At 45.8% G+C, this 24551-nt stretch overlaps 1 protein-coding gene across 2 annotated transcripts in view; it reads left to right on the top strand.

The window, feature by feature from the left end:
- The window catches only part of LOC141987831 (metalloprotease TIKI1-like), a 108914-nt gene extending 86253 nt beyond the window's left edge, over positions 1-22661 (top strand). The window contains exons 5-7 of one of the 2 annotated variants that reach the window (XM_074953618.1): positions 6335-6425; positions 18369-18623; positions 22071-22661. In XM_074953618.1, the coding sequence (XP_074809719.1) occupies positions 6335-6425; positions 18369-18623; positions 22071-22254 (530 nt within the window). In that variant the 3' untranslated portion in view covers positions 22255-22661. The remainder of the gene's footprint in view (positions 1-6334; positions 6426-18368; positions 18624-22070) is intronic. The other variant, XM_074953619.1, reaches the window with a different exon arrangement.
- Positions 22662-24551: the final 1890 nt, after the last annotated feature.

Below are 24551 nucleotides of genomic sequence, written 5' to 3' on the forward strand. Positions count from 1 at the left end.
TCGCAGTCACATGGCAACATTTCTTTCATCCAATTCATTTTATGAGGCTGATTCTTCCATCTCTGCCCAGTGGGTAGCAAGATACCATCTCTGTAGTTCAGGACAGTCTGGGTAGAATGGCTGATGATGCCAAGACAAATGGGAAATCTTTTCCAAGTGTGCGCTGGACACTGCCCAAGTTAAGCTCGGTAAAAGGCATATGAAACTTATTACATCAGGGATTGTTTCTGCTGTAGGCTGCCTCTGTTATGGCTTGCCAGGTTTTGTCGATATAGAATAGGAGGGTAATCCCATGCAGGTCACTCTTGCCTCCCAGAGGGTCAGCTGTTTTGTGGCCAATCTTTTTTGCAAGATCGTTAATGGTAGATGAAGCTATCCAGGGACACACTCCTACAATCCTTTTCCCTGCTCCAGGTTATTGTGCTTCATCCAGTCCAGCTCCTTTTAGGGAAAAGCAGAGATTGGTATTGACAGAGGAACCTCTGCTTTTGGAAGTCCCTGTACATGAAGGCATGCTTGTCTACAATCGCCATCCCCTCCTGGAGAAGAGCTCCTCGGCCTTGCTTTGGTGTATATCTTCTCCGCATTGGTCCTAGAAACTGCATCTTGAGATTACTCCCTTCCAGGAGGCCATGCTTAGGTTCCATTTTTATTACTTCTTCCCTGCTGCACCCCACTCTGCAGGGAAGTCATTTGGGAAAACATGAGCCCTGTGGTAGAGACCAGCCCAGAAGTTCAGGTTCTACCTCATGTAGTGATCTCAAGGGAATACAATGCTGTATTTTGTGCTGTCCAAGTCGTTCAGCGGAGTCTGCCTTCTCCTGGATTTAAAAAATGCAAACTCTCTGCTACAAGTGCCAAACCCTGTGCTCTGTGAGCTGGGTGACCAATCTGCGGGACTAACCCGTGTGATGCCTTCCTACATCTCCCCCATGGACCTGATCTGCCTGGAATTTCTCCTTGTGTTTGTGTTGCTTTGGGTTGCTGGCAGTTCAGGGCCCTTCCTCGCACCTTCACCAGCTGTTTGGAGGAAAGGACTCTTCAGCTATCGGTGCCTTGATGATTGATTTGGTGGGTGAGTGAAACTCTGAAGGGAAGCAAGCAGAGGGTGAGTTGCTGTTGTTCATATCTCTCAGCTGTCTGAAAAATGGAGCCAAGAGCTACGCTTCATGCTCACAGGACATAGTCTGTGAGGTGGAAAGTAGATAAAGGAGGGTCAGGCTTGATCATACAAGTAAGCTTAATCCAGTTAACCAGGTTTCATCCTGGGCATATCTGCAGCTGTCATGGCTACTGTTCTGGATGTACTTCCTATTATTTTAAAATGTTTTACGTTTCAGGAGCATTTTAGGAAAAGTGGTTACAGATTCTCCCTCCTTTCCTAGATGTTTCTAAAAAATTAGAAGACTTGTTTGTCTAAGATATTTATAATGGCTTGTTTTAGCAATCCATAAATTGCTAGCCCACAAAAGCCATCTGAATGTTCCTAACCAAGTCAGGAAAATAAACATCCTGACTTAGGATATCCCAGCGGTTAGGACCAGTTGCATCACTCTGTGGTTGCATCACCACAATCACATGCTACAGCTGTTCTTACCACTACTCGGAGGGCATCGATCTAAAATGCATTTCCTGATAAACATTTTTGTTCACCCATATATATCTACCGGTTTGTTATTGTGGAACAATTTGTAAGTTATGGGTTATGCGGGAGTTTGAGGGAAAAGTGCTGAGATATTTCTGCTAAAGAAATACACACAAAATTACATGGAATTCAAGTTTTAGTTTCTTTTTTACATGGACTTTAAAAGAAAGGGCTGATCAAATTATTGATCTATCAGCATCAGATAGAATGTTTTGTTGAAATTCTGACAGCGGCATCATTTACAAAATGCATTCTTGCGACATTTAATAATTAAGAGACAAATTCTGGAACACCAGTGAAACCGCTACTATTTGGCACTTCCTCATTCGTTTGGCTAGAATTTTTCAAATGTCCAAATTCACAATGGTTTGTGTTGGGTTCAGCAGTCCCCTGATGAAAAAGATATTCTTGACTTAATTATAAAGAATAGAACACCTCTGTGTGTGTTCAAGGCAGTAAAGGCTGCAGACCAGAGAAATTGAGCATGTGTGAAGAATTGTGTCACTTAGGATATTACAAAAAATAAAGAAACTGACCCAACCAAAACCCCTTGCCCAATAGAATCACATAATGCAGAACATTTGAGAGGGATGTTAGGAAGATTTGAAATTCAGGGGCCAGTGCTTTGACTGATTTGTAAGTGCATGTTGGTCAGACAGCTTTGTTATTTGAGCATATTGCCCATCACAATCCCTGCACTCCACTTCCTTTCAGTACAGATTAAAGGCTTGGTTTTATTTACTCTCCAGTAGAGAGTATGGCTGAGCTGGTGCACACAACAGCTCCTCAGTTCCCTTTTGAGTCTGAACACAGAAGAATAGAGATTCATGGCTCCCCACCCCCTGCCAGAGTAAATTGACCTCTCAAATGCATCACTTCACCTAGTGGTATGAGGATAATGGAGAGCTGTGTACAGAAAGAAAGGAGTAGGCTTTCTGATGGGACAAGGGCCTGGGGCTTTTCTTTTGGGGGCATTCAAGTGTGTTAGGCCAAAATAGAAAACAGGTGAAAGAGGCCTACTCCCTGTCATGCTTCTGTGGACTCATTCTCTCATACAGCATGACTGTTTGATCTTAAACCTTGGGAGGGTGAATCCCCTCTCTTGTTGTTTATAGTTGTTTTCTGTGAGTAGATGGATCTGGTATATATAACCAGGGCTCTTACTGTAGAGGGGGCTTGGACTGTATGTGTTCCCAGAACAGAAACAAAGTAGTAACTAATGACAATTTTACCCAGTTCTAAATAGAGGAGCTATCCCGAATATCCATGAGATCCTGTGGCTGCAGCCCTCCTCCTTCATCCTCTCTCTTGTTTGCTACTTTCGCACGCAATATCACAGCTAGAATGAGTTTGTAAGCTCCTCGGGGCACAGGCCTTCTCTTTCTCTTTGTAGTGCAGAGTGTCTGGCACTCTTTTGAATGTTGCATAAACAAACAATATAACAATATCTCATATGCATGACACATGAACAGCTGGGTGGTAGTGGTGTTGACTTCTGGTGGTTGTAACTGTTGTGAAATGAGTTTTTGAAGGCCTCGTCACATGTCTGGGCATGTTTGTGAGCACAGTTGTGTTTTCACATATACATTTTTTTGTTCCGTTTCTCTTTTGCCGAGATTTATTAGCACATGATTTCTCTCTGACAGTAGAGAGAGAAATCATTGTCCATCTGCTCATTGATGTCAGTGCAAAGACTCCCATTGACTTCAGTGCACTTTGTCTCAGGTCCTAAGTCATTTTCTTAAAAGAAAATTTCAGTGTAATATAAAAAATGTTCTTATCACGCCATCAAATTACAAAGAAGAGTAAGGACCTGATTCAGGAAATCACTTAAGCATGTGCTTGGTTTCAGTGGTACTTAAACAGTTGCTTGACTGTTTTCCTGAATGGCAGCCTAAATCACGATTATTATTTTTTGTAATGTTCATAAACAATAAAAATTACAAAAAGGAAAATGCTTTACAGCTTGTCTATGTTACCTAACACTGCACATTTCACCGGATATCCAATACAAGTATGCAATTGTGCAACTTTACAACTTGTCAAAGGTTCAAGACCAGGCAGTACAAAATCAGACACTATTACACAGACATAACGTTAGGGTGGGCGTAACAATAACATAATCATACACAAATAGGAAAAAGAGGGAAGGAGGAGGCTGAGGTGGAGGGTGGGAAGAGGGAGGGAAAAAAGCAGAGAGGTGAAGTTAATGGAAGTCTGGCATTATTTGAGCTACCTCAGCATTTTTAAGCCAAATGTCATGACACCTATTAGGTATCAGATTTCTTTGAATTCCTATACTTGCTCTCCACGTGGATAAGCTAATCTTTCTTTAGCTGCAAACTCAGACAGGTCTGAATACCACTGCTCTATTCTGGGCATAAGCCTACTCCTCCATTTTTGTAAAATCACGCACTTGGTAATCACTGCAGCCCTCAAGAACCAAAGGCTTTGTGGTGGAGTGAAACCCAGCGTAATCGGGCCATAACCTACGATATAATTTTCAGATGAGGATTGGTTGCTGAAGTCAAGGGCTATTTTCACTCTTGTGTCCACCTTTTTCCACAGCTGCCTGCCTGTCGATCCCATAGTATATGCATCAGGGTTCCCTTTTCTTTACTGCAGTGCCAACAAACCAAAATTGCTGTTAGGAAAAAGAATAATTAAAACTCAGATAGGGAGTTGCCGTTTTGACAATGTGATATAGATTAGGACACAGGAAATACAGCTTGTTATTGAAATGTCTGAGAACCTGAGATTTTTAACGCCTAAGGTAAGTGCTCCTGTTTTAAAAACATAGATGGCTGATAATGAAATAAAGGTTAAGAACCTTGGTACGGCTTTTGATCACTCCGCTTCCATGGAAAGCCATGTGTCCGACAGAGTACATCACAAATGCGGTCTCTTGTTTTATTCCAGATGAGCACTTTGCGCAGGCTGCGCCCTTATATATCCCAGTCTGACCTTGCAACAGCAACTCATGCTTTAGTGATCATAGGCTTGATTATAGTCACTCCTGGTCTAGCGGGGCAGCTTGCAACTTGGTCAGAACACATCCTGGTGTGTGTTCCCTCGTTAGGCCCGCCTTGCCTGCTTGCCAGCAAATGCCAGTTGAGCTGGCACTGTTTGATTTTTAAAATCCTTTTGGTGACCTTTCTTCAGACCCCAGCCTGTCAAGTATCGGAGCTCAGACCACACCATTCTTTACAGATGATATCATTTCTCCCCAGCTGGGAGGTAATCTACCATAGTGAGCCTGGGGGTGTGGGACTTGCTGCTCCTGGACATCTATCTCAGTACCCCATACCCATTTTGGGGAATATACCTTAAACCCCATTTTTCTATACATGATTTTTAATCTGACCCTCTTGGTTAGTTTTATTCCTATGCATTTAGGAGGGTGTTTTTGATTAGCATACTTTCTCTAACTGCTTGTGATAATTTTAACACCAAGTGCTTCTGCAGGAGGAAGGGAGTTTGCTACAAATTATAATTTTATTTAATAGCAGGCTGCTAAATGACAGAACAGGATACAGCTTTGAAAGTCTGTGCTGTACTTCCTGTGTCTCAGTCTGTTTCCCAGAATCTCTGTCTGATGAGGTATGAAAACAAACCTGAAGTCACAATCACAAGTCTTGAAGTCACAAGTCCTGGAGAGGATTTTCTTTTCCCATGCTGGTCAGCGTTTATTATAATAGACTGTCATAATTAATTCATTATGATGTCAGCATACAGGCAAAGCAGCATACACATCTGGTTGAAAATGGAGTGGACTTATAAATCACTGACAGAATTATGCCAGAGCCAGCTAAATCCTCTCCGAAGTTTAGTGGATTTTTACTGAAGTTATAGGTGAATATCTGTCTCTAATTGCTTATTTTAAAGGAAGTGAGAGATTGAATTGTAGCCAGGCCAGGGCAGTGTCTGACCAAAGTCCAGAGCTATTTTTAATTCACCACAGTGGGATGACTCTTAATTTAATAATCACAACAAAAGGTTTATGACTTGATATTTAGGGCCTTTACATTTGCAGAGTACTTTGGTTATGTGTACTGAAGTAAATGCTGTTGCTCCACATTGATACCAGTGTAACTTTATATCTCTGAATGATCTCATCTGTTATGAGGTCAGAGGGCAGTACCTGTTCACACAGGTGCTGGAATTAGGGGTGCTGAGGGTGTGGCAGCACCCCCGGCTTGAAGTGCTTTCCATCATATACAGGGTTTACAGTTTCGTTCAATGGCTCTCTGCACTATACAAATTGTTCCAGCATCCCTGCCTGTGTAACAATGTGCAGGAACACCTGGGAACAGTTTGGGATAGGAAGTGAAGGGTACTTTATCCAGTTGAATCTACAGGAGAAATGTGAGGACAGAAACATTTATTTACCATAGTGGCATATTGGTGGTGATTAGCAGCAGGGAACTTCAGAATGACCCAATGAGAACATTCTGGCACCACCCAAATAACCAGTATTGACGCTTCTCCAATAATTTGGTATATCATATACTTTTTCAAGACCTCATAGAAGAGAAATGGAAACCAGTTGCTCTGACAGATCTTCTGCTCCTAGAAGTGCGGCTATGGTGGATTGTTGAGGAGCATTTTTCTTTGGGAGGGGTGAGGATGGTTACTGCTATTCTTGTTTGATTTGCTCCAAAGTTTCTAATTTTTTTTTCTTAACTGCAGGTCATTTCATGGGCAACAACACAGTGATTGATGTTTTGGGAAGAGAAGGGTATGAGGTAGAACACACTCCCGCTGGACAACCCATCAACAAGTAATATATACATGTTTTTATCATATTTGATAAGCCATTGAGATAGATAAGTTGTAGATGACTATAGAGATACTGTGGAAATAGATAGACAGACTGCTCTTCTTTGCTATTTCCCAGTACAATTCCTTTGCTCTATTCATCTTCTGGGAGCTAATTTGGAAACGCGGCATGCATGACACTTGACAGGTTGCTCTTTCGTATTGACTTGGACATGTTTTTCCCATAACTTTTAAAGCCTTGAGTTAGCAAGTATTTATGAACGGCAAGTTAAACCTGTTTGGGGGGACAAGCTGACTTGTTGTAATGTAGCAGAAAAAGGGAAGGGCTAAAGGGAAGGGCTGCTGGTTTTTCTGTTTTATAGCCCCTTTTTCCCCACCCCGACCCCAGTTTGGCACATCTTCCCCTACGGCCTGTGCTCCTGGGACCCTTCTCCCATTCCTTCCCTCTCTTGTGTGTTCAACCAGTCCCTCCCCTTTGGCTCTTTCCCCCTTGTACACAAGTACAGTGTCATATCACTTAGCTTGAAAAGTCTTCCCTTGTCCCTTCCCTACCTGCCAACTTATCCCCTGTATTCTTTCTAAACCCCCTGAGTCTGCTCTGCCTTGACTCCTTGTGCAATGCTCTCCTTGACCTTTCCAATCTGACTTCCAGCCTCTCCACTCCAGAGCCGGCCTCACCAGCATCCTCCCTAACACTCTTTGTGCTAAGCTGTATTCTTGTTCCCAAGCTGTCTGCTGCCACCAATACCATTGATTACTCTCTCTTCCTCCATTTTATCCTTTGTTTTAGACTAGGACACTTGTCTATTCTGATTCTCCTTGCTGAGCACTCTTTCCTCATCCTGCCTGGTGGCTCCTCATCCTGCCTTCACTCCTACCTATGGATAGCCTTCAAGGTTTCTCCTGAGCTCACCTTGGTCTCCCTCAGTGCTCTCTCTCAGGTGTTCTGCCATGGTTTCAGTTACCAGAGAACTTCTACATCTCCCCCTCAGTCTAGCCTTGCATCTCCCTCTGTCTCAGCCATCTTCTCCTGGACTTCCTGCCAATATCTCAAACTCCAGATTTCTGATCTCCCTGCTCTGCCTCCTTTCTCTGTCACAACTGATCATTTCCTTATTCTCCCTGCTTGGCTTGCCACCTGGGCCCTATCTTCCATTGCTCTCTCTCCCCTGCACCACATACAGGTGCTCGCTAAATTCCATGTTTGGGCCTAGTATCTAAAATAAGCCTGTTCCCTTGTATTCTTACTGCTAAAACCTTGGTTCGCATTTTGGTCATCTTTCACTTTGACTACTGTAATATTTCCCTTTATATCTCCTTCCCCACCACATACCTCTGCCTTCATTATTGTCAGCGTTCCTTTTCTGAGCACCACACTCTCCAAACCGCCTTCCCAAACACCTCTACTAAAGGGGCTCGCTGGGGCCGGGACCATCTTTTTGTTCTGTGTTTCTACAGTAGCCAGCACAGTAGCATCCTGGTCCATGGTAGGAACTCCTGGGCACTACAGTCATACAAATAATATAAATGAAGTCACTTCCTTTCCTCCTGACCATGTCACCTTCCTCCTTGAATCCTTTCACTGGTGTTGACTGTTACCACAAGGGATGTAAGCTCCTTGTCGGGCTACATTTTAACCTTGGCTTCTCACATGGTGCTGAACATGCTTTGTCATAGTCTACACTTGCTTTTAAACCAGGCTCCACATGGGTTCAGCCACATGCCTTGCCATAGCCCTAATGTCAGCAGTATTCTGTTCTCTAGAGGTTCTTGTACTGCACTCATCACCATAGGATCTTAACACCACTGGGTAGCTCCCTGTGTAGGCGAGCCCTCTATGATGATCCATAATAGCCAATCATAATCTAATACTTGAATCACTTCTTTTTTCAAAGAAAAAGTGCATGGTTTAAAAACGTTTCCTAGAAGGATGAAAAATCTGGGGAAATGAGGTTTCTGTTTGATGAGAGCCTTTTGGCCAATCATTCTTTACAACTGCCTTAGCAACTACTTATGCTCCAGAAAAAGAGAGCTCATGCCATCCTAAATCCCACTTCACGTGGCCTAGAGATGGGAATAAAAACAAAGCCTAAAGAAAAGTCACAGAGTGAAATCTTGACCCCACTGAAATCCATGGCAAAACTCCCCTTGCCTGGGATGGGGCCAGGGTTTCACCCATAGTATTTTATACATCGAAGGAGGCGAGGGTGGGTGTCAAAGACACAGGCCCCTAACTCCCACTGACAGTCAGGGAAAGTTCAGTGCCTAATTAACTGCCATTTGTACCTTTGAAAACCTCCCCCTAAAATCAGAACTTGCTGCATTTCATGATGTGCAGTGTGAGAGCCGGGAATGAAGCCCTTGGTGGGGCTGTGGCTGAAACCTGCTGAATGAGAAAGGTGATCAGGGAGACGGAGATGAATCCTGTATTCAGAGAAAAAAAAGAAGATAAATGGCTCTGTTAAAATGTTGGGAATAGCCATCTAGGACTATTTCAAAGCAGGGTTAAGATGGGAAATGAGTTTACAACGGAATGAAAAGCAAAGGAAGGAAAATCCCTCTTGGGATGATTTTGAGGCTCATGACAGGATAGCTCAGAGACCTAGTAATGGGATACAGAGGCTTTCACCTCTCGATCACTGGCTTGAACCTGCTTAGACTAATAGACTTTAAGGTCAGAAGTGACCATCAGTCTGACCTCCAGCACATTGCAGGCCACAGAACCTCACCCACCACTCCTGTAATAGACCTCAGGCTGAGTTACTGAAGTCCTCCAATCATGAGTTAAGGACTTCAAGTTGCAGAGAATCAACTATTTACACTAGTTTAAACCTGCAAATGACCCGGGCCCCATGCTGCAGAGAGAGGTGAAAACCCCCTAGGGTCTATGCCAATCTTAGCTGGGGGAAAATTCCTTCCCGACCCCAAATAGACCTTAGACTCTGAGCAAGTGGGCAAGTCCCACCAGGCAGACACCTGGGAAAGAATTCTCTGTAGTAACTCAGAGCCCTCCCCATCTAGTGTCCCATCACTGGCCATTTAGGATACTTGCTGTAAGTAGTCGCAGGTCAGCTACATGCCATTGTAGGCAACCTCATCATACTGTCCCCTCCATAAACTTATCAAACTCAGTCTTGAAACCAGTGGAGGGTTTTCTGTTGTTTTTTTTTTTTTTGCCCCCACTGCTCCCTGTGGGAGGCTGTTCCAGAACTTCACTCCTCTGATGGTTAGAAACCTTTGTCTAACTTCAAGGCTACACTTGTTGATGGCCAGTTTTTTTGTTCTTGTGTCCACATTGCTGCTTAACTTAAATAACTTCTCTTCCTCCCTGGTATTTCTCCCTCTGATGTATTTATAGAGAGCAATCATATCTCCCTTCAGCCTTCTATTGGTTAGGCTAAACAAGCCAAGCTTTTTGAGTCTCCTCTCATAAGGTAGGTTTTCCGTTCCTCGGATCATCCTAGCAGCCCTTCACTGCACCTGTTCCAGTTTGAACTCATCTCTTGTTAAACAAGGAAGCCCAGAATTGCACACACTATTCCAGATGAGATCTCACCAGTGCCTTGTATAATGGTAACAACACTTCCCTGTCTCTACTGGAAATACCTCGCCTGTTGCATCCTAGGATTGTATTAGCCTTTTTCATGGCTGCATCATATTGGCGGCTCAGTCATCCTGTGATCAACCAATACAGTCAGGTCTTTCCTTTGCTCTGTCACTTCCAACTAATACATCCCCAGCTTATAGCAAAAATTCTTGTTGTTAGTCCCTAAATGCATGACCTTGCACTGTTAAATTTCATCCCATTTCTATTACTCCAGTTTACAGAGTCATCCATGTCTTCTTGTATGATATTCCGGTCCTCCTCCGTATTGGCAATACCTCCCGACTTTGTGTCACCCGCAAATTTTATTAGTACACTCCCACTTTTTGTGCCAAGGGCACGAATGAAAATGTTAAATAAGACTGTTCCCAAGACCAATGCCTGAGGAACTCCACTAATAATCTCCCTCCAGCCTGACAGTTCACCTTTCAGCATGACCTGTTGTAGTCTCCCCTTTAACCAGTTCCTTATCCACCTTTAAGTTCTCTATTAATCCCCATCTTCTCCAATTTAATAATTTCCCATGTGGACCTGTATCAAATGCCTTACTAAAATCCAGGTAGATTAGATCTACTGCATTTCCTTTGTCTAAAAAAATCAGGTATCTTTTTTCAAAGAAGGAAATCAGGTTGGGCTAGCACGATCTACCTTTTGTAAAACCATGTTGTATTTTATCCCAACTTACCATTAACCTCTACGTCCTTAACTACTTTCTCTTTCAAAATTTGTTCCGAGTCCTTGCATACAATTGAGGTCAAACTAACAGGCCTGTAGGTCGGTAAATGGTCAAAAGTCATTCCCAGATGATGGCACACTCTGACATATGATCTCAGCCCAGCCCCAGTGGACATGTAAGCACATTCCCATGCTCATTATCCTAGAAGGAAGAAAAGGAGTACTTGTGGCACCTTAGAGACTAACAAATTTATTTGAGCATAAGCTTTCGTGAGCTACAGCTCACTTCATCGGATGCATTCAGTGGAAAATACAGTGGGGAGATTTATATACGTAGAGAACATGAAACAATGGGTGTTACCATACACACTGCAACGAGAGTGATCAGGTAAAGTGAGCTATTACCAGCAGGAGAGCCGGGGGGTGGGGGGGACCTTTTGTAGTGATAATCAAGGTGAGCCATTTCCAGCAGTTGACAAGAATGTCTGAGGAACAGTGGGGGGTGGGTGGGTGGGGGAATAAACATGGGGAAATAGTTTTACTTTGTGTAATGACCCATCCACTCCCAGTCTTTATTCAAGCCTAAGTTAATTGTATCCAGTTTGCAAATTAACTCCAATTCAGCAGTCTCTCGTTGGAGTCTGTTTCTGAAGTATTTTTGTTGAAGAATTGCAACTTTTAGGTCTGTAATCGAGTGACCAAAGAGACTGAAGTGTTCTCCGACTGGTTTTTGAATATTATAATTCTTGACGTCTGATTTGTGTCCATTTATTCTTTTACGTAGAGACTGTCCAGTTTGACCAATGTACTTGGCAGAGGGGCATTGCTGGCCCTTGATGGCATATATCACATTGGTAGATGTGCAGGTGAACGAGCCTCTGATAGCGTGGCTGATGTGATTAGGCCCTATGATGGTGTCCCCTGAATAGATATATGGACACAGTTGGCAACGGGCTTTGTTGCAAGGATAGGTTCTTGGGTTAATGGTTCTGTTGTGTGGTGTGTGGTTGCTGGTGAGTATTTGCTTCAGGTTGGGGGGCTGTCTGTAAGCAAGGACTGGCCTGTCTCCCAAGATCTGTGAGAGTGATGGATCGTCCTTCAGGATAGGTTGTAGATCCTTGATGATGCGTTGGAGAGGTTTTAGTTGGGGGCTGAAGGTGATGGCTAGTGGCATTCTGTTATTTTCTTTGTTGGGCCTGTCTTGTAGTAGGTGACTTCTGGGTACTCTTCTGGCTCTGTCAGTCTGTTTCTTCACTTCAGCAGGTGGGTATTGTAGTTGTAAGAACGCTTGATAGAGATCTTGTAGGTGTTTGGCTCTGTCTGAGGGGTTGGAGCAAATGCGGTTGTATCATAGAGCTTGGCTGTAGACAATGGATCGTGTGGTGTGGTCTGGATGAAAGCTGGAGGCATGTAGGTAGGAATAGCGGTCAGCAGGTTTCCGGTATAGAGTGGTGTTTATGTGACCATCGCTTATTAGCACCGTAGTGTCCAGGAAGTGGATCTCTTGTGTGGACTGGTCCAGGCTGAGGTTGATGGTGGGATGGAAATTGTTGAAATCATGGTGGAATTCCTCAAGAGCTTCTTTTCCATGGGTCCAGATGATGAAGATGTCATCAATGTAGCGCAAGTAGAGTAGGGGCATTAGGGGACAAGAACTGAGGAAGCGTTGTTCTAAGTCAGCCATAAAAATGTTGGCATACTGTGGGGCCATGCGGGTACGCATAGCAGTGCCGCTGATTTGAAGGTATACATTGTCCCCAACTGTGAAATAGTTATGGGTGAGGACAAAGTCACAAAGTTCATCCACCAGGTTTGCCTTGACATTATCGGGGATACTGTTCCTGACGGCTTGTAGTCCATCTTTGTGTGGAATGTTGGTGTAGAGGGCTTCTACATCCTAGGAGGCTGTCTCACTGTAAAAGACCTGCATGAACATGGGGAGTGAAATGTCCCTTTAGCTTTATGTCCTATCCCTCCAGGTCAGGGGAGACTTATGGGGAAGTATCTTGGCGTCTCAGTCTGGCACTGTTCATGGGCCCTAAAGTCACTTGAAACTTTATTGTAAAATGGGAAGATGAACGTAAGAGATGAGGAGAAGAACAGCCACTGGCTGAAGCAAACGCTTCAGAGTGAAACAGAAAGGAAGCCAATCTGCAGCACGGGGAACAGAGCAGAGTGAAAGGCTGTCAGGTGAGAGGGAAAAAGAGAGGAGGGGGAGGATAAATTGAGGTGCACATAAACAGCCTGCCCTCCAGAGCTGTGGTATTGTGTAGTGGCAGCATCCTCAGCTTCCCTCTTAGGGCAACCTGAGGTTCCCTTCGAGCCACCATCATTGTGCAAAGGGAACACACAGGGGCCGAAGCCCTGACTTGCACACTTGCTCGCTTTGTGCGCGCGCATGCTTTTCCCTTGGATGGGGATCCAGCTGGGGGCAGACAGGAGACCGAGTGAGTTGAGCTCACAACTCTGGGAGGAAATGACAGAACCAGCTGCAGCAAGGGCTTCTGTTCCTTTGAGGGGGACACTATATGCAGGCTGGGAGTTGAGAGGCCAGGAGCTGGAGCATGGAGGAGGAGGCAGGGCTCCTGCCCTAGCGAAGGGCAAGGAGAAGAGAGACTGTGCTCCAGCCCCACAGCAGAGAGCACCGAGGACAGTTTTATATATAGTGCCCTGAATTGAATTAAGCTCCCGGTGTCTCTATTTTGAGCTTTTAAATGTTATTCCTGATTTTAGGCTGAATATGTATTTCATAAAATATTCATCATACAATCACAGCCGTAATGATTGAGACTCCCGGTCCCCTCTGCACTGCTGTGCTCAAGGAGAGTTCTGCTGGGGTGACCTGGCACGAGGGGAGGGGGATGCGCCATGTCTCCATGCCTCTGACTATCCCTGGGTCCCTCTGGGTGTGGGACCTGCTGCCATTCAAAGGCTCGCCTACAGATTTACTGCAGAAAGTATCAAATGCCCTGAGATCTGCACCTCTAATAACCAGGTCACTCTAAAAATGCGAGGATGATGTGTGTGCACAAAGAATAAAACAGGCGCCCTGTGCTATTTGAACGGGCACTTCCTACACTCACCAAGGGATTGGATTCCTAAATCTCTTTGTGATGCGTTTGTGGCAGTGCCCATGAAACACTAGGGGCTTTTTAAACCCTCACAAAGGGGTGCTCCTTGCTCACAGTTTCAGGACAGATGGAATGACAGAGGTTGGGGGAAGGACAACAGTAAACAGGGGTTTCTACACAGGTCCACTCAGGTTGCTGAAGGCAGCACAGTAGCAGTGGGTCTGTAAGGGGGAATTAAAAGTGGAAGAGCTCAGCAAGTTTGTACCATGCCCAGGACACAGAGGTGATGGTATAAGAAGCTGAGAAAAGGGCAGGCAAGACTGGAGTGGAGGGAACCAGGGCACTGTAGTGCTTGAAAAGGGAAGAATAGCTCAGAATCTGTTTGCATTCCAAACCCAGCCCTGTATTAAATGTCTCTATCTGAGATCTTTCTTCAGAGTGCCTTCTCCTTCACGGTCCCAAACGGTCTCATTTCTTGGCACTGCCTCTGTCCTCTCAGTCATCCTGGCTCAGGGTTCAGTTCTCAGTTTTCTTAGGGAAATGACTGTAAATTCACTCCTAATTTCATTCTCCCCTTCCAACGGGGACTCACATTCCATTCCACATCCTCTTGCCTTTGATCTGTTTGATTGAAACTTGTTTTAAATTCCATCACAGAGTTCAGGTTCAGTGACCAGACCAGTCTGGAAACTCCAAACTCTCACTGAAATCAGCCCATCTCCTCTCTGGGAGCCTGACTGCCGTTGCAGCAGGAGAAGGGAAACGCTCATTGTACTCCCAGGGTACAGCTGGTGAAAGCAACATTTTTTTGCTCACTCTCTTCCTTTTAAGAACACAAGAACAGCTATCCTGGGTCAGACTAATGGTCCTTCTAGCCCAGTATCCTGTCTTCTGACAGTGGCCATTGCCAGATGTTTCAGAGGGAGTGAACAGAACAGGGCAATTATCGAGTGATCCATCCCTTCTCCTCTAGTCTCAGCTTCTGGCAGTCAGAGGTTTAGGAACAGCCAAAGGATGGGATTGCATTCCTGACTGTCTGGCTAATAGCCATTGATGGACTGATCCTCCATGAACTTATCTAGTTCTTTTTTGAACCCAGTTACCGTTTTGGCCTTCAGAGCATCCCCTGGAAATGAGTTCCACAGGTTGACTGTGCATTGTGTGATGAAGTACATTCTTATATTTGCTTTAAACCTGCTGCCTGTTACTTTCATTGTGTGACCTCTGATTCATGTGTTATGTGAAGGGGTAAATAACACTTCCTTATTCACTTTCTCCACACCATTCATGGTTTTATTGATCTCTATCATATCCTCCTTCAGTTGTCTCTTTTCCAAGATGAACAGTGCCAGTCTTTTTAATCTCTCCTCCTGTTACAGACCCTAATAGTTTTTGTTGCTATTCTTTCTACTTTTTCCCGTTCCAATATATCTTTTTTGAGATGAGGCAACCAAAACTGCATGCAATTCTATGGTATGCGTACCATAGATTTATATAGTGGCATTATATTATCTGTCTTATTATCTATCCCTTTCCTAATGGTTCTCAACATTCTGTTAGCTTTTTTTGGCTGCTGCTGCACATTGAGTGGATGTTTTCAGAGAACTATCCACGATGACTCCAAGATCTCTTTCTTGAGTGGTAACAGTATAAACCCTATCATTTTATATGTATACTTGGGATTATGTTTCCAGTGTGCATTACTGTGCATTTATAAATATTGGTTTCAGAGTAACAGCCATGTTAGTCTGTATTCGCAAAAAGAAAAGGAGTACTTGTGGCACCTTAGAGACTAACCAATTTATTTGAGCATAAGCTTTCGTGAGCGACAGCTCATTTCATCGGATGCAAGTGAGCTGTAGCTCACGAAAGCTTATGCTCAAATAAATTGGTTAGTCTCTAAGGTGCCACAAGTACTCCTTTTCTTTTTATAAATATTGAATTTCATCTGCCATTTTCTTGCTCAGTCACCCAGTTTTGTAACTCTTCGCAGTCTGCTTTGGACTTTAACTATCTTGAGTAATTTCAGCCAAAGACCGTCTCCAGCCTGTCTGCTGCTTCTCCTCATGCTATAAGTTAACCTCCAGATCACTCAGGTATTCAGGCTGTGCTCCAGCTTTGAATGGAATGCCGTTAATAAGACAGATCATCCAGGTGCTTAAGAGGAATTTGGTTGGGCTCCACTTGAGGGAAAATACTCTTTCTTACAGACATCAAGGATTGGGTTGTAGCTTTAAAGCTACTTCCCTGTATCAGGCATGATGCAGAGCTGCAGTGCCCCAAAAGGGGCACCAGGCAGATAGTGTCTGCTTGAGATGAGGCAGATTGCTTCCCTGGTTGTACCAGCTCCTACTCCGCTGCCAGCATGGAGCCCCCCTTTGAAGAGGCTAGCCCCCCAGCCCCACCCATTCTGCCCGAGGTCACCCCACCATGACCTGAACCCCTCGCCCCCTTGCAGCTGGAGGAATCCTGCCCCCTCCCCCCACCCAGAAGACCCCTGGGCCGGCAGAAGCCACCCCAGCCTTGCCGTGCCTCCCCTCCTGAGACCCCAAGCCGCCCCATGGGAAAAGCTTGTCTCTTCTCGAAGAACCTGGGTCCAGGGAGGTTACTGGTGAACCTGAGAAGCTGAGTAGCACATACTGCCTCCTCAGCTGCCCTGGAATCTGCATGGGGCATAATAATAAGCAAAACTTCCCGTACAAACCGCACATCCAGTGTCCAGCAGCTGCAGCACACCAGGGCAGGCCTATTATACCCACCGCCTATGGCAGCCAGGGTTAGAGGAGGAGCAGCAGGCCCATAGCCCCATTTCTCCCCCAACTGCTTTTTGGAGGAGGCAGTGGTCCCTGTGCTCCCCAGAGCCAGCCTTGTGGGGGAAAGAACCTTCCTTGCCCAGCACTTGGCCTGCCTGCAAGTGTCTCCTCTCTGCAGCATGCTTCAGCTTTGTTATCCTAGGGGCCTTCAAAATGATGTCACCAACCACTAGGGTTGGCCTAGATCCCCCCTGAATCAATGGGATCTGCTGCCACCAAGTGGCAGGCTGACCTGACACACATCTCCCATTAAAACTCTCCATCCCATAAGGGTCCCTTACTGTAGTACCTGAACATCTCACAGGCTTCTATGTATTTCTCATCAGCACACGCCTGCGAGGTAGGGCAGGGCAGTTATCTCTTTTGACAGGTGGGGAACAGAGCAACGAGAGACTAAGTGACTTGCCAGGGTCACCCGGAAGTCTGTGGAGAGCAGGGAATTGCACGCTGGTCTTCCAGCTGTTAAGCCTGTGCCCTAACCATTGGACCATCTTTCCTAGCTGCCAGTGAGTACTTCAGAACTGGTGTTAGGGTGACCAGCCAGCAAGTGTGAAAAATCGGGACGGGGTGGGGGGTAATAGGAGCCTATATAAGAAAAAGACCCAAAAATCGGGACTGTCCCTATAAAATCGGGACATCTAGTCACCCTAACTGGTGTTTAGATTCCCCAGTAGAAACAGCAGCATGGCCATGAGTGTGAATTAACCCTGTAACTAAGGTTCTATCAGAAGCTGTGTCAAGCTCTTCATTAAAAGGCCAGTTATAGACCATCTCAAATGCATTCTCTGCTTCTGTTTGTCCCATCTCTGAGGTCCTGCATGGCTCCAGGGATTGCTAATGACATATAGAGCATTTCATCGCTAGATCGCTTGTTTACAAGATGCAGATTTGTAACGGTGAGGGTAATTCAGCTTATCCCAAGGGATGTGGTAAATTGTCCATCCTTTGGAGCCTTTAAACCTAGGCCAGGTCTACACGACGGACTGATGTCAGTATAACTGCATAGCTCGGGGTGTGAAAAATCCACATCCCGACCAATGCGGTTACACCAACCTAACCCCATGCGTAGACAGTGCTGCGTTGATGGGAGACAGAGCTCCCTCCTCTCGAGGAGGTGGATTAACTACGCCAAGGGTAGAAACTCTCCTGTCGGTGTAGGAGCGTTTTCACTTAAGCACTACAGCAGTGCAGCTGCACCGCTGCAGTGTTTTAAGTGCCAACCTGCCCCCAGACTGGCTGCCTTTCTAACCGATCATTCCACCTTAAGCTGGGTCGGATGCAGGAATAACAGGGTGAAATTCTCTGAGCCATGCTATGGAGGAGGTCAGATCAGATGAGCATCATGGTCTTTTCTGGCCTTAGAATCTATCATTTTTTGGCCTGATTCTGAGAAATGGTGCGTATCTGCCAGTCTGACTTCAGCATGCACTCAGTGCATCTCAGCAGCAGTGTTTTGGCAATGTAGTCAGCCAAGTGCATTATGTTATCCTTGAATGATCTTTTCCTCCTGAGCTCAGCCTGTGCATTGGTCAGTGCCGGAAACACTCTTTCCTTAGGCCCTCTGAACTGAAAAGACTCCGCTTGACCCGAGGTGTGACATGGGGCGGGGAAGGATGGGAACAGAGGATGGGTAGATAAGATTTAAACCAGCAGAACTTCCAGGGGGAAATACTTGTTGACGTAGGGGATCAGGAGGCTGCATAGCATCTCAGTTGCCATGGGGCTGGACCAAGACCCCCACTCAAGGGCGTTCCAAACTTTCTGGTTTCCTTTCCCCCCAGTGGGAAGAATCAAAAAACCTGGTCAACCTTCTCATCATCCTCACCGGCGTACACCCCCTATGTGATTGCCCAGGAGCTGCACCGCCTGCCGCATCCTCAGAAAGAGGAAGAGGAGCTTCTGCCCCACCTGCTACTGCCCGAGCGTGTCGACCTGCTGGAGAAAGTGGACAGGAAATACAAGAAGAAGAAGAAGAAGCAACAGAAGAAGCAAAGGCTGCGCCAGTTTAACGACCTCTGGGTTCGCATTGAAGAAAGGTACCAACTGGCGGGGGAGGGAGGCGCTCCGCTACACTAAGATTGGCTGTTTGTCGAGGCTCATTAACATGCCACAAACCCTGTGTTTTAAACTCTGTTCACTTCCTCTGGTGCAAATCCAAAGAGCAGAATTTGGTCTCTTATCTCCTGCAATTCTCATTTATGCATTTAGATTTAAATACTAATAAAAATTCATATTTCTAGGTGCCCCAACACACCATTAACAATGCAATTGGTTCTGTCTGCATAATTGGTTTAGTATCAAAAATAAGGTGGGGTGGGGAAGAGGCGACTAAGGTGGTTTTCCCAACCAAGAGAACTGACTCTCCTAGGACAGATATAACCACAAGAACCATAGCCGCCTTTTGAACTGTGTGTCGTTCGTCAAGCACCTTCCATTTGCCACTGACCCACTGCTGAATGTGCATCTGTAGATTTACTTATTTCCTTCCCATCTGATAAAATGCAGGTCTGATTCTCCATCACCTTGTGCCAACATTTACCCCTGTGAAATGTGCTCATTCAGACTGGGAGCGTTTCACTCCCACTGTGTGCAGTTTAAATGACTGCTGAAGGGGGCAGGGCAATGGAAATTGGTCCCTACGAATTTTAAACAAGTTTCTCAATTCAATTCAGTGGGACTTCCTAAATCATTATTTTTCATCAGCCTCAAGGTAGAGAGCACTTGAGAGCACCTGCACTGCTTTGATACATTACATCAATATATCATTGCTTTTTGATTCTTCTGAATGATATATTATGGGGACAGGTCGGAGGAAAGCTGCAATGGCTGTTCTTGTCTGAGTTTAAATGCAGAGATGATCATTATACTATATATTAAATATGGTTGCACAGGTTGCTATAATTTTCGTTTACTGAAGTTAATAAAGTTGATGTTAGTTTTGGTTTGTGGTTTCTATTGTTATAGCTGGTATTAGCTCGACCTTCAGCAGACAATCCTAAAGGATAACCCAGAGCCTTTACCAGTTTAGGCCCTGATCCTTCATATACCCACGCATGTTTAACTTTATGCATGCAATATTCCTGTTGAAGTCAATGGGACTACTAATGTGCTAAAGCCTACTCCTGTGTGTTTGCAGGATCAGAGTCTTAGCTGAGGGTCATTTTTACAGCAAGGGGTAGGTGAGATGGGAAGAAGTGTCAGTTGAGCGTAACTGGGAGTGAGGGCTGTTTCTCCAGTTTCCACTTCAGGAATGCTCTAGTCAGACCTCCAGGGAGCACAAAGCTGATAAAGTTTTGTTGGTGGCTACTGTCAGCAACCCCCTCCTGACTCCAGGTATATGTGCCTTTAGGGCCTTGGGAGTGGCAGAGACCAGATCTCTCTTTCTTGCTTTCTTTCTTTGCAGTTTTCTTTCCACCCATGAAATGCATCACTTGAACCAGAAACAAAGTCTGATTTTTAGTAGTGACCCTAGCAGCAGAAGGAGTAAATGGCTAGAGGATGAGCCTCCCAAACAGCTTCTGTACTGGGGGAAAACAAGCGGAGTGATGTTTATTTCTTCTTAGTTGTCTGCCCAGTGCCTTCCAAATAGGGAGAACTATAGGACGCCACTGTATCTGCCGCATACTGTCACTTAACTGCCCATCACTGCGCTTCAGATTAGATTCTTTCCATTGCAGGGGTCTCTGCACTGTCTTTGAATGTGTGGAAAATCAATACTAACTTTACGCCCTAGATATCCTACGTTATTTCTAGGTGATTGGCAGTTCCTGAAATTGCTGCCTTGTTTTAAAAAAAAAAAAAGCAAACAAACACATGCAAACTTCTTTGCATGCTTCTGTTGTGCTAACTGCCCCACCTAGTGGCGCTGTTTCACGTCACTGATGAAATTCAGTCATTCACAGGAACCCTTCAGACATAAATACTCAGTCCGTCTCTGAAGCCACAGCCCTTACTCCTACATATCCATCTCTCAGTGGGTAAATCTCTTGTGCTTCTTGGGTCTGGGCCATTCGTAAAGTAACTCCTGTGAGCAGGTAACCATGAAAGGCCTAACTCAAGTGATTTCATACAGTCTTGTAGCGGGTTTGGCCTGAATTGCTCTGGTCTGTGCTCCTGCATGTATCTGCTCTCTGCTTTGTTGGTCTGCCAGCTGGGTTCTGTCCAGTTACTGTAGGAGCCACTTGCGGGGCTGTTGGATATGGAGTGGTAAGTGTTTTCAAAAAGCAGACTAATTGCCTTCAAATTCCCCAAGCATTTTTGCTTAATGCACTCAGCCAACGTAAAGCAGGAATAGTGCACAGCAGCTGGAGCGCGCTGATGCAAGTGAAATGGATACGTTTGTACAGTTGGGCAGGTGTGCTTGCTGGAATTTTGCTGGAATTTATCTTAGTTTCCACCTAACAATGCTGGGCCTGGGGATTTGAGCTGTGTCTGCCTATAGCCTCAGGGTCAAATCTGGCTCCAACCTGTTATCCAGAGAGCAGTGCCCTCAGCTCACACTCCTGTTTGGGACAGGCTTTTCATGTGGACCTTTGCTTCTTGGTCTCTAGACTGAGAAGCATTTCTAATAGATGCCTGGATTTTCCTCACTCCCACTGTCCCATATATGGTCTATATGCTTTCTCCACCTGCCAGTGATGCCCTTTCACATGGACCATCATTTATATGGAGGCTGCGGAGAGGCTTGGTTCATGCTAACATGCATGTGCAAACTGGGGAGAACCTGGACGGGGTTCAGGCTCAGCTGTTGAAAGCAGATGCATCAACCCTATAAATTGGTGCCATGTGGTGAGAATGCTGGTCAGCAGAGCCTTCTCTGCTGCAAGGCTAGATTTGTTTATCTGCTAAGGTTGCTGATCAGCCGAAAGGCTGGCTGCAGGGGCTCAGGAATGTTGCTAATACCTCTCTGCTTCCCTGGGATCAACTGTCCCTTCTGTGAGTGAAGGGAAGTCTAATCAGGTAGATCCCAACTCAGGGACAGGAATAACCAGCTCCACCACATTAAACACCCCCATCCACCAGGGAGTCTCTCTTGCCAAGTCCTTATATTGATGCTCAGCTGGGTTGGGGCCCTTCGGGAATTGTGGTGTGAGATGGGGATGAGGTATTGTCCATGGCATTCTCCTCTCCTTTGCCAGTGGGGATCTGATAGGAGCATTATCTGGCTCTGTCCTCCTCTGAGAGGGGCAGGTGTGCAGTGCCCTGCCGTTAGCAGCATGAGTCATCAAGGAGTCTTAATGTCAGTGGGGCTAGGGAGGTTCAGAGTGGGGAGAGTGAAGGGCTCCCTTTCCTTGTGGATCCATGGGGCAGGGAGGCCAAACTCACAGCCTCATTCAGGAACACACAAGATCTGCAGACAGCTCCACAAGTTGGCCTTGGACCCTCCTGTGGGCATTTCTGTGACAATTTGACTCTTGGTTCATGGTGATCATTGACCCTTGTGACTAACTGCTGACCAAGATTCTTCTCTGTTTGCCTTGCAGTACCACTGACCCACCTCCCCGGATTCGCATCATTAATGGCTACATTACAGTAGAACCTCAGCCACGGGGACACGGGCGATCCAGTCACCTCCACACAGAAACCAGCAGGGCCCACGTGCCTGTTCACTCTCTGCTCATCTTGCTGTTGACACGGGCTTTGCAGACATTAACAATGCTGCAGTGAGACTTGGGGTGAAACTGCAGGGTCTTTGGCTAAAAAACTTAGGGGGTGGGGGTGGAAATAGAAGACCAGAATCTCCAGGTGGGATGCCTGTTCTTTGGAATATCTTTAGACTCCTCCTTTTCCTGAATCTGGACCCCTAACACTATTAACTGGCTTGACATGCCCAATACAGGAGAAGATATTTTTAATGAAAGCCATTATTTATTCTTCTCTTGCAGAAGAATTATTGCAAGGTATCCCATAATGCTCTTGGGAGATGTACAATGTCGCTGTAACATAGCTGCTGTTTAGCTGTATGAACCTGACTAAATATATTTTTTTGCCTTCACTGCCTCGTGTGGTGCAATAAGTTAAACACTACTAACTCATTGGTGACTTTGGCCAGAAGAGACTTTTTTGGCCACATCAGCACAGCTGAGAAGAAGAGGTTGGTATCTGATGTCTGTGTTGGTATCTGTCACTTTGATTTCTCCCCATTTTGGGCCCCAAATGATACATTTTGTTTAGTGCAAAATGTTCAAAAGCACCTAAGCAGATTGGGAGTTTTAGGTCCCGTTGAAAGTTGCTTTTGACAATGTTACTCTTAATCAAGACTGGCCGCCTCTGTGCAGAGAAGTACTGCATGTAGATCGTGTGCTGAGAGAATCCGGGCCCTTAGCGCTTGGCAACATTTCTGAGGGGAGAGAAGCTAAGCCAAAATCACATTGAGTCAAAGCCTTCCATTGACTGGGCTTTTCTGTAGTGCAGCCCTGTTTCCCCTCCCATTCATCTCATTTTTACTTAGGACTGGTCTACACCTGTCTATGTCACTCGGGGCTGTGAAAACTTCACACACATCCTGCCCCCCGAGGAGAAGAGTTAGGTCAACCTAAGCCCCAGTGTATATACTGCTAAATTGACAGCCTCTCAAGGGACCCCTTTCCGCCACCCTAGTAAGTGTCTGGGTCACAGGGCTATGGTGGCATAGCTGCAGCACGGCAGCTGTGCCGCTGTAGTGCTTGTAGACATGGCCCAGAGTGCCCAGAAATACAAATTATTGGGGTATGTCTACACTGCAACTTGGAGCTCCAGTAGACACATATGCGCCAGCTCTGCTCGAGCTGGTGCACTAAAAATAGCAGTCTTACCAGAGTAGCATGGTGACTCAGGCTCGCCATCCGAGCACCAGCCCATCTGAGATCCTATGTATGTACTCGGGCAGCTGGCACACAGAAAATTACACCTTCCAGCTGCTGTGTAGATGTACCATTAGCTGAGGTGGTGTGAAGTGGGTCCAAAGGGCTCCTGGCGCCTCAGAATGCCCCCTGACTGTGAGACAGGGCAGGCATTTCACTAACCACTGGCAGCTGGTTGGGGAAATGAACTGAACTAGCTACACTGTCCACTTTCTTTTAACTAAAGCCCCCAGCTTCCCCTTTCCTCCTATCTGGTGTGACCTCTTCACAGTCACCACTGCACGAAACAGTCAGTGCTGGTTTTTCTCCCTGCCCCCCACAGGCTCATTCCCGTGCCCCTGCTGCTGTTCAGAGCTGTTCCCGAGCAGCGCTAACAGGAGTGAAAAGGCCACAGTCATGTCCCTTCTGCTGGGTCACTGGGGAAGCTGGGGTTTGACCCTCCACGGCTAGGCCTTTTATAATCCCTAATGGTCCATGGCCTGTCAAGTATCAGTGTTGCTGAAGCAATAATCCTGTCAGGTCTACATTCGGCCTTTGTTCATGTAATACTTGCTTTGGGGTTAATGCCTGCGTCCAACCAAGGACAGAATATGGCCCTAACTGGTTTATTTAACCACATTAATTGTTCATCTATGTAAATTGCATCCTGAGACACAATCTCACTGAAATATAATTGCTTTCATTCAATGAGTGTAGAGGCTGGTGTACACTCTGTGCATGGGCGAGATCATTGGGTCCAACAGAGCTCTCACCTTTGCTCCCAGATTCCAGGGCCAGCAAAGTTTAGCTCTGGCACAAGTTCAGACAGCCGCAGGGGCCGTCCCAGCAGCCATGGATAGCCAGAGTTGCTCAGACTATGGGGTGTGGCTATTTTGTTGGCCATTGGGGCTACTGTCCACTTGGCAAGACTTTTGGAAGATTGTAGTGTAGCTTGGCAGTAACAGAAATGTTCCCTGAACCTGCCTAACGGACCTGAGATGTGCCTAAGGGACTGCTCTCCACCTGTCTGTCCAAAACACCAGGATCACTTCAGTTGTCTTGGCTCATTGTCCTGAAGTTTGGTCTGCATTGGGGTGGGGGATCTTCTAAGGCCTCCCTTACTGTGTTGGCCAGAGTCCCTAT

The sequence above is a fragment of the Natator depressus genome, chromosome 5, assembly GCF_965152275.1.
Source record: "Natator depressus isolate rNatDep1 chromosome 5, rNatDep2.hap1, whole genome shotgun sequence".
NCBI lineage: Eukaryota > Metazoa > Chordata > Testudines > Cheloniidae > Natator > Natator depressus.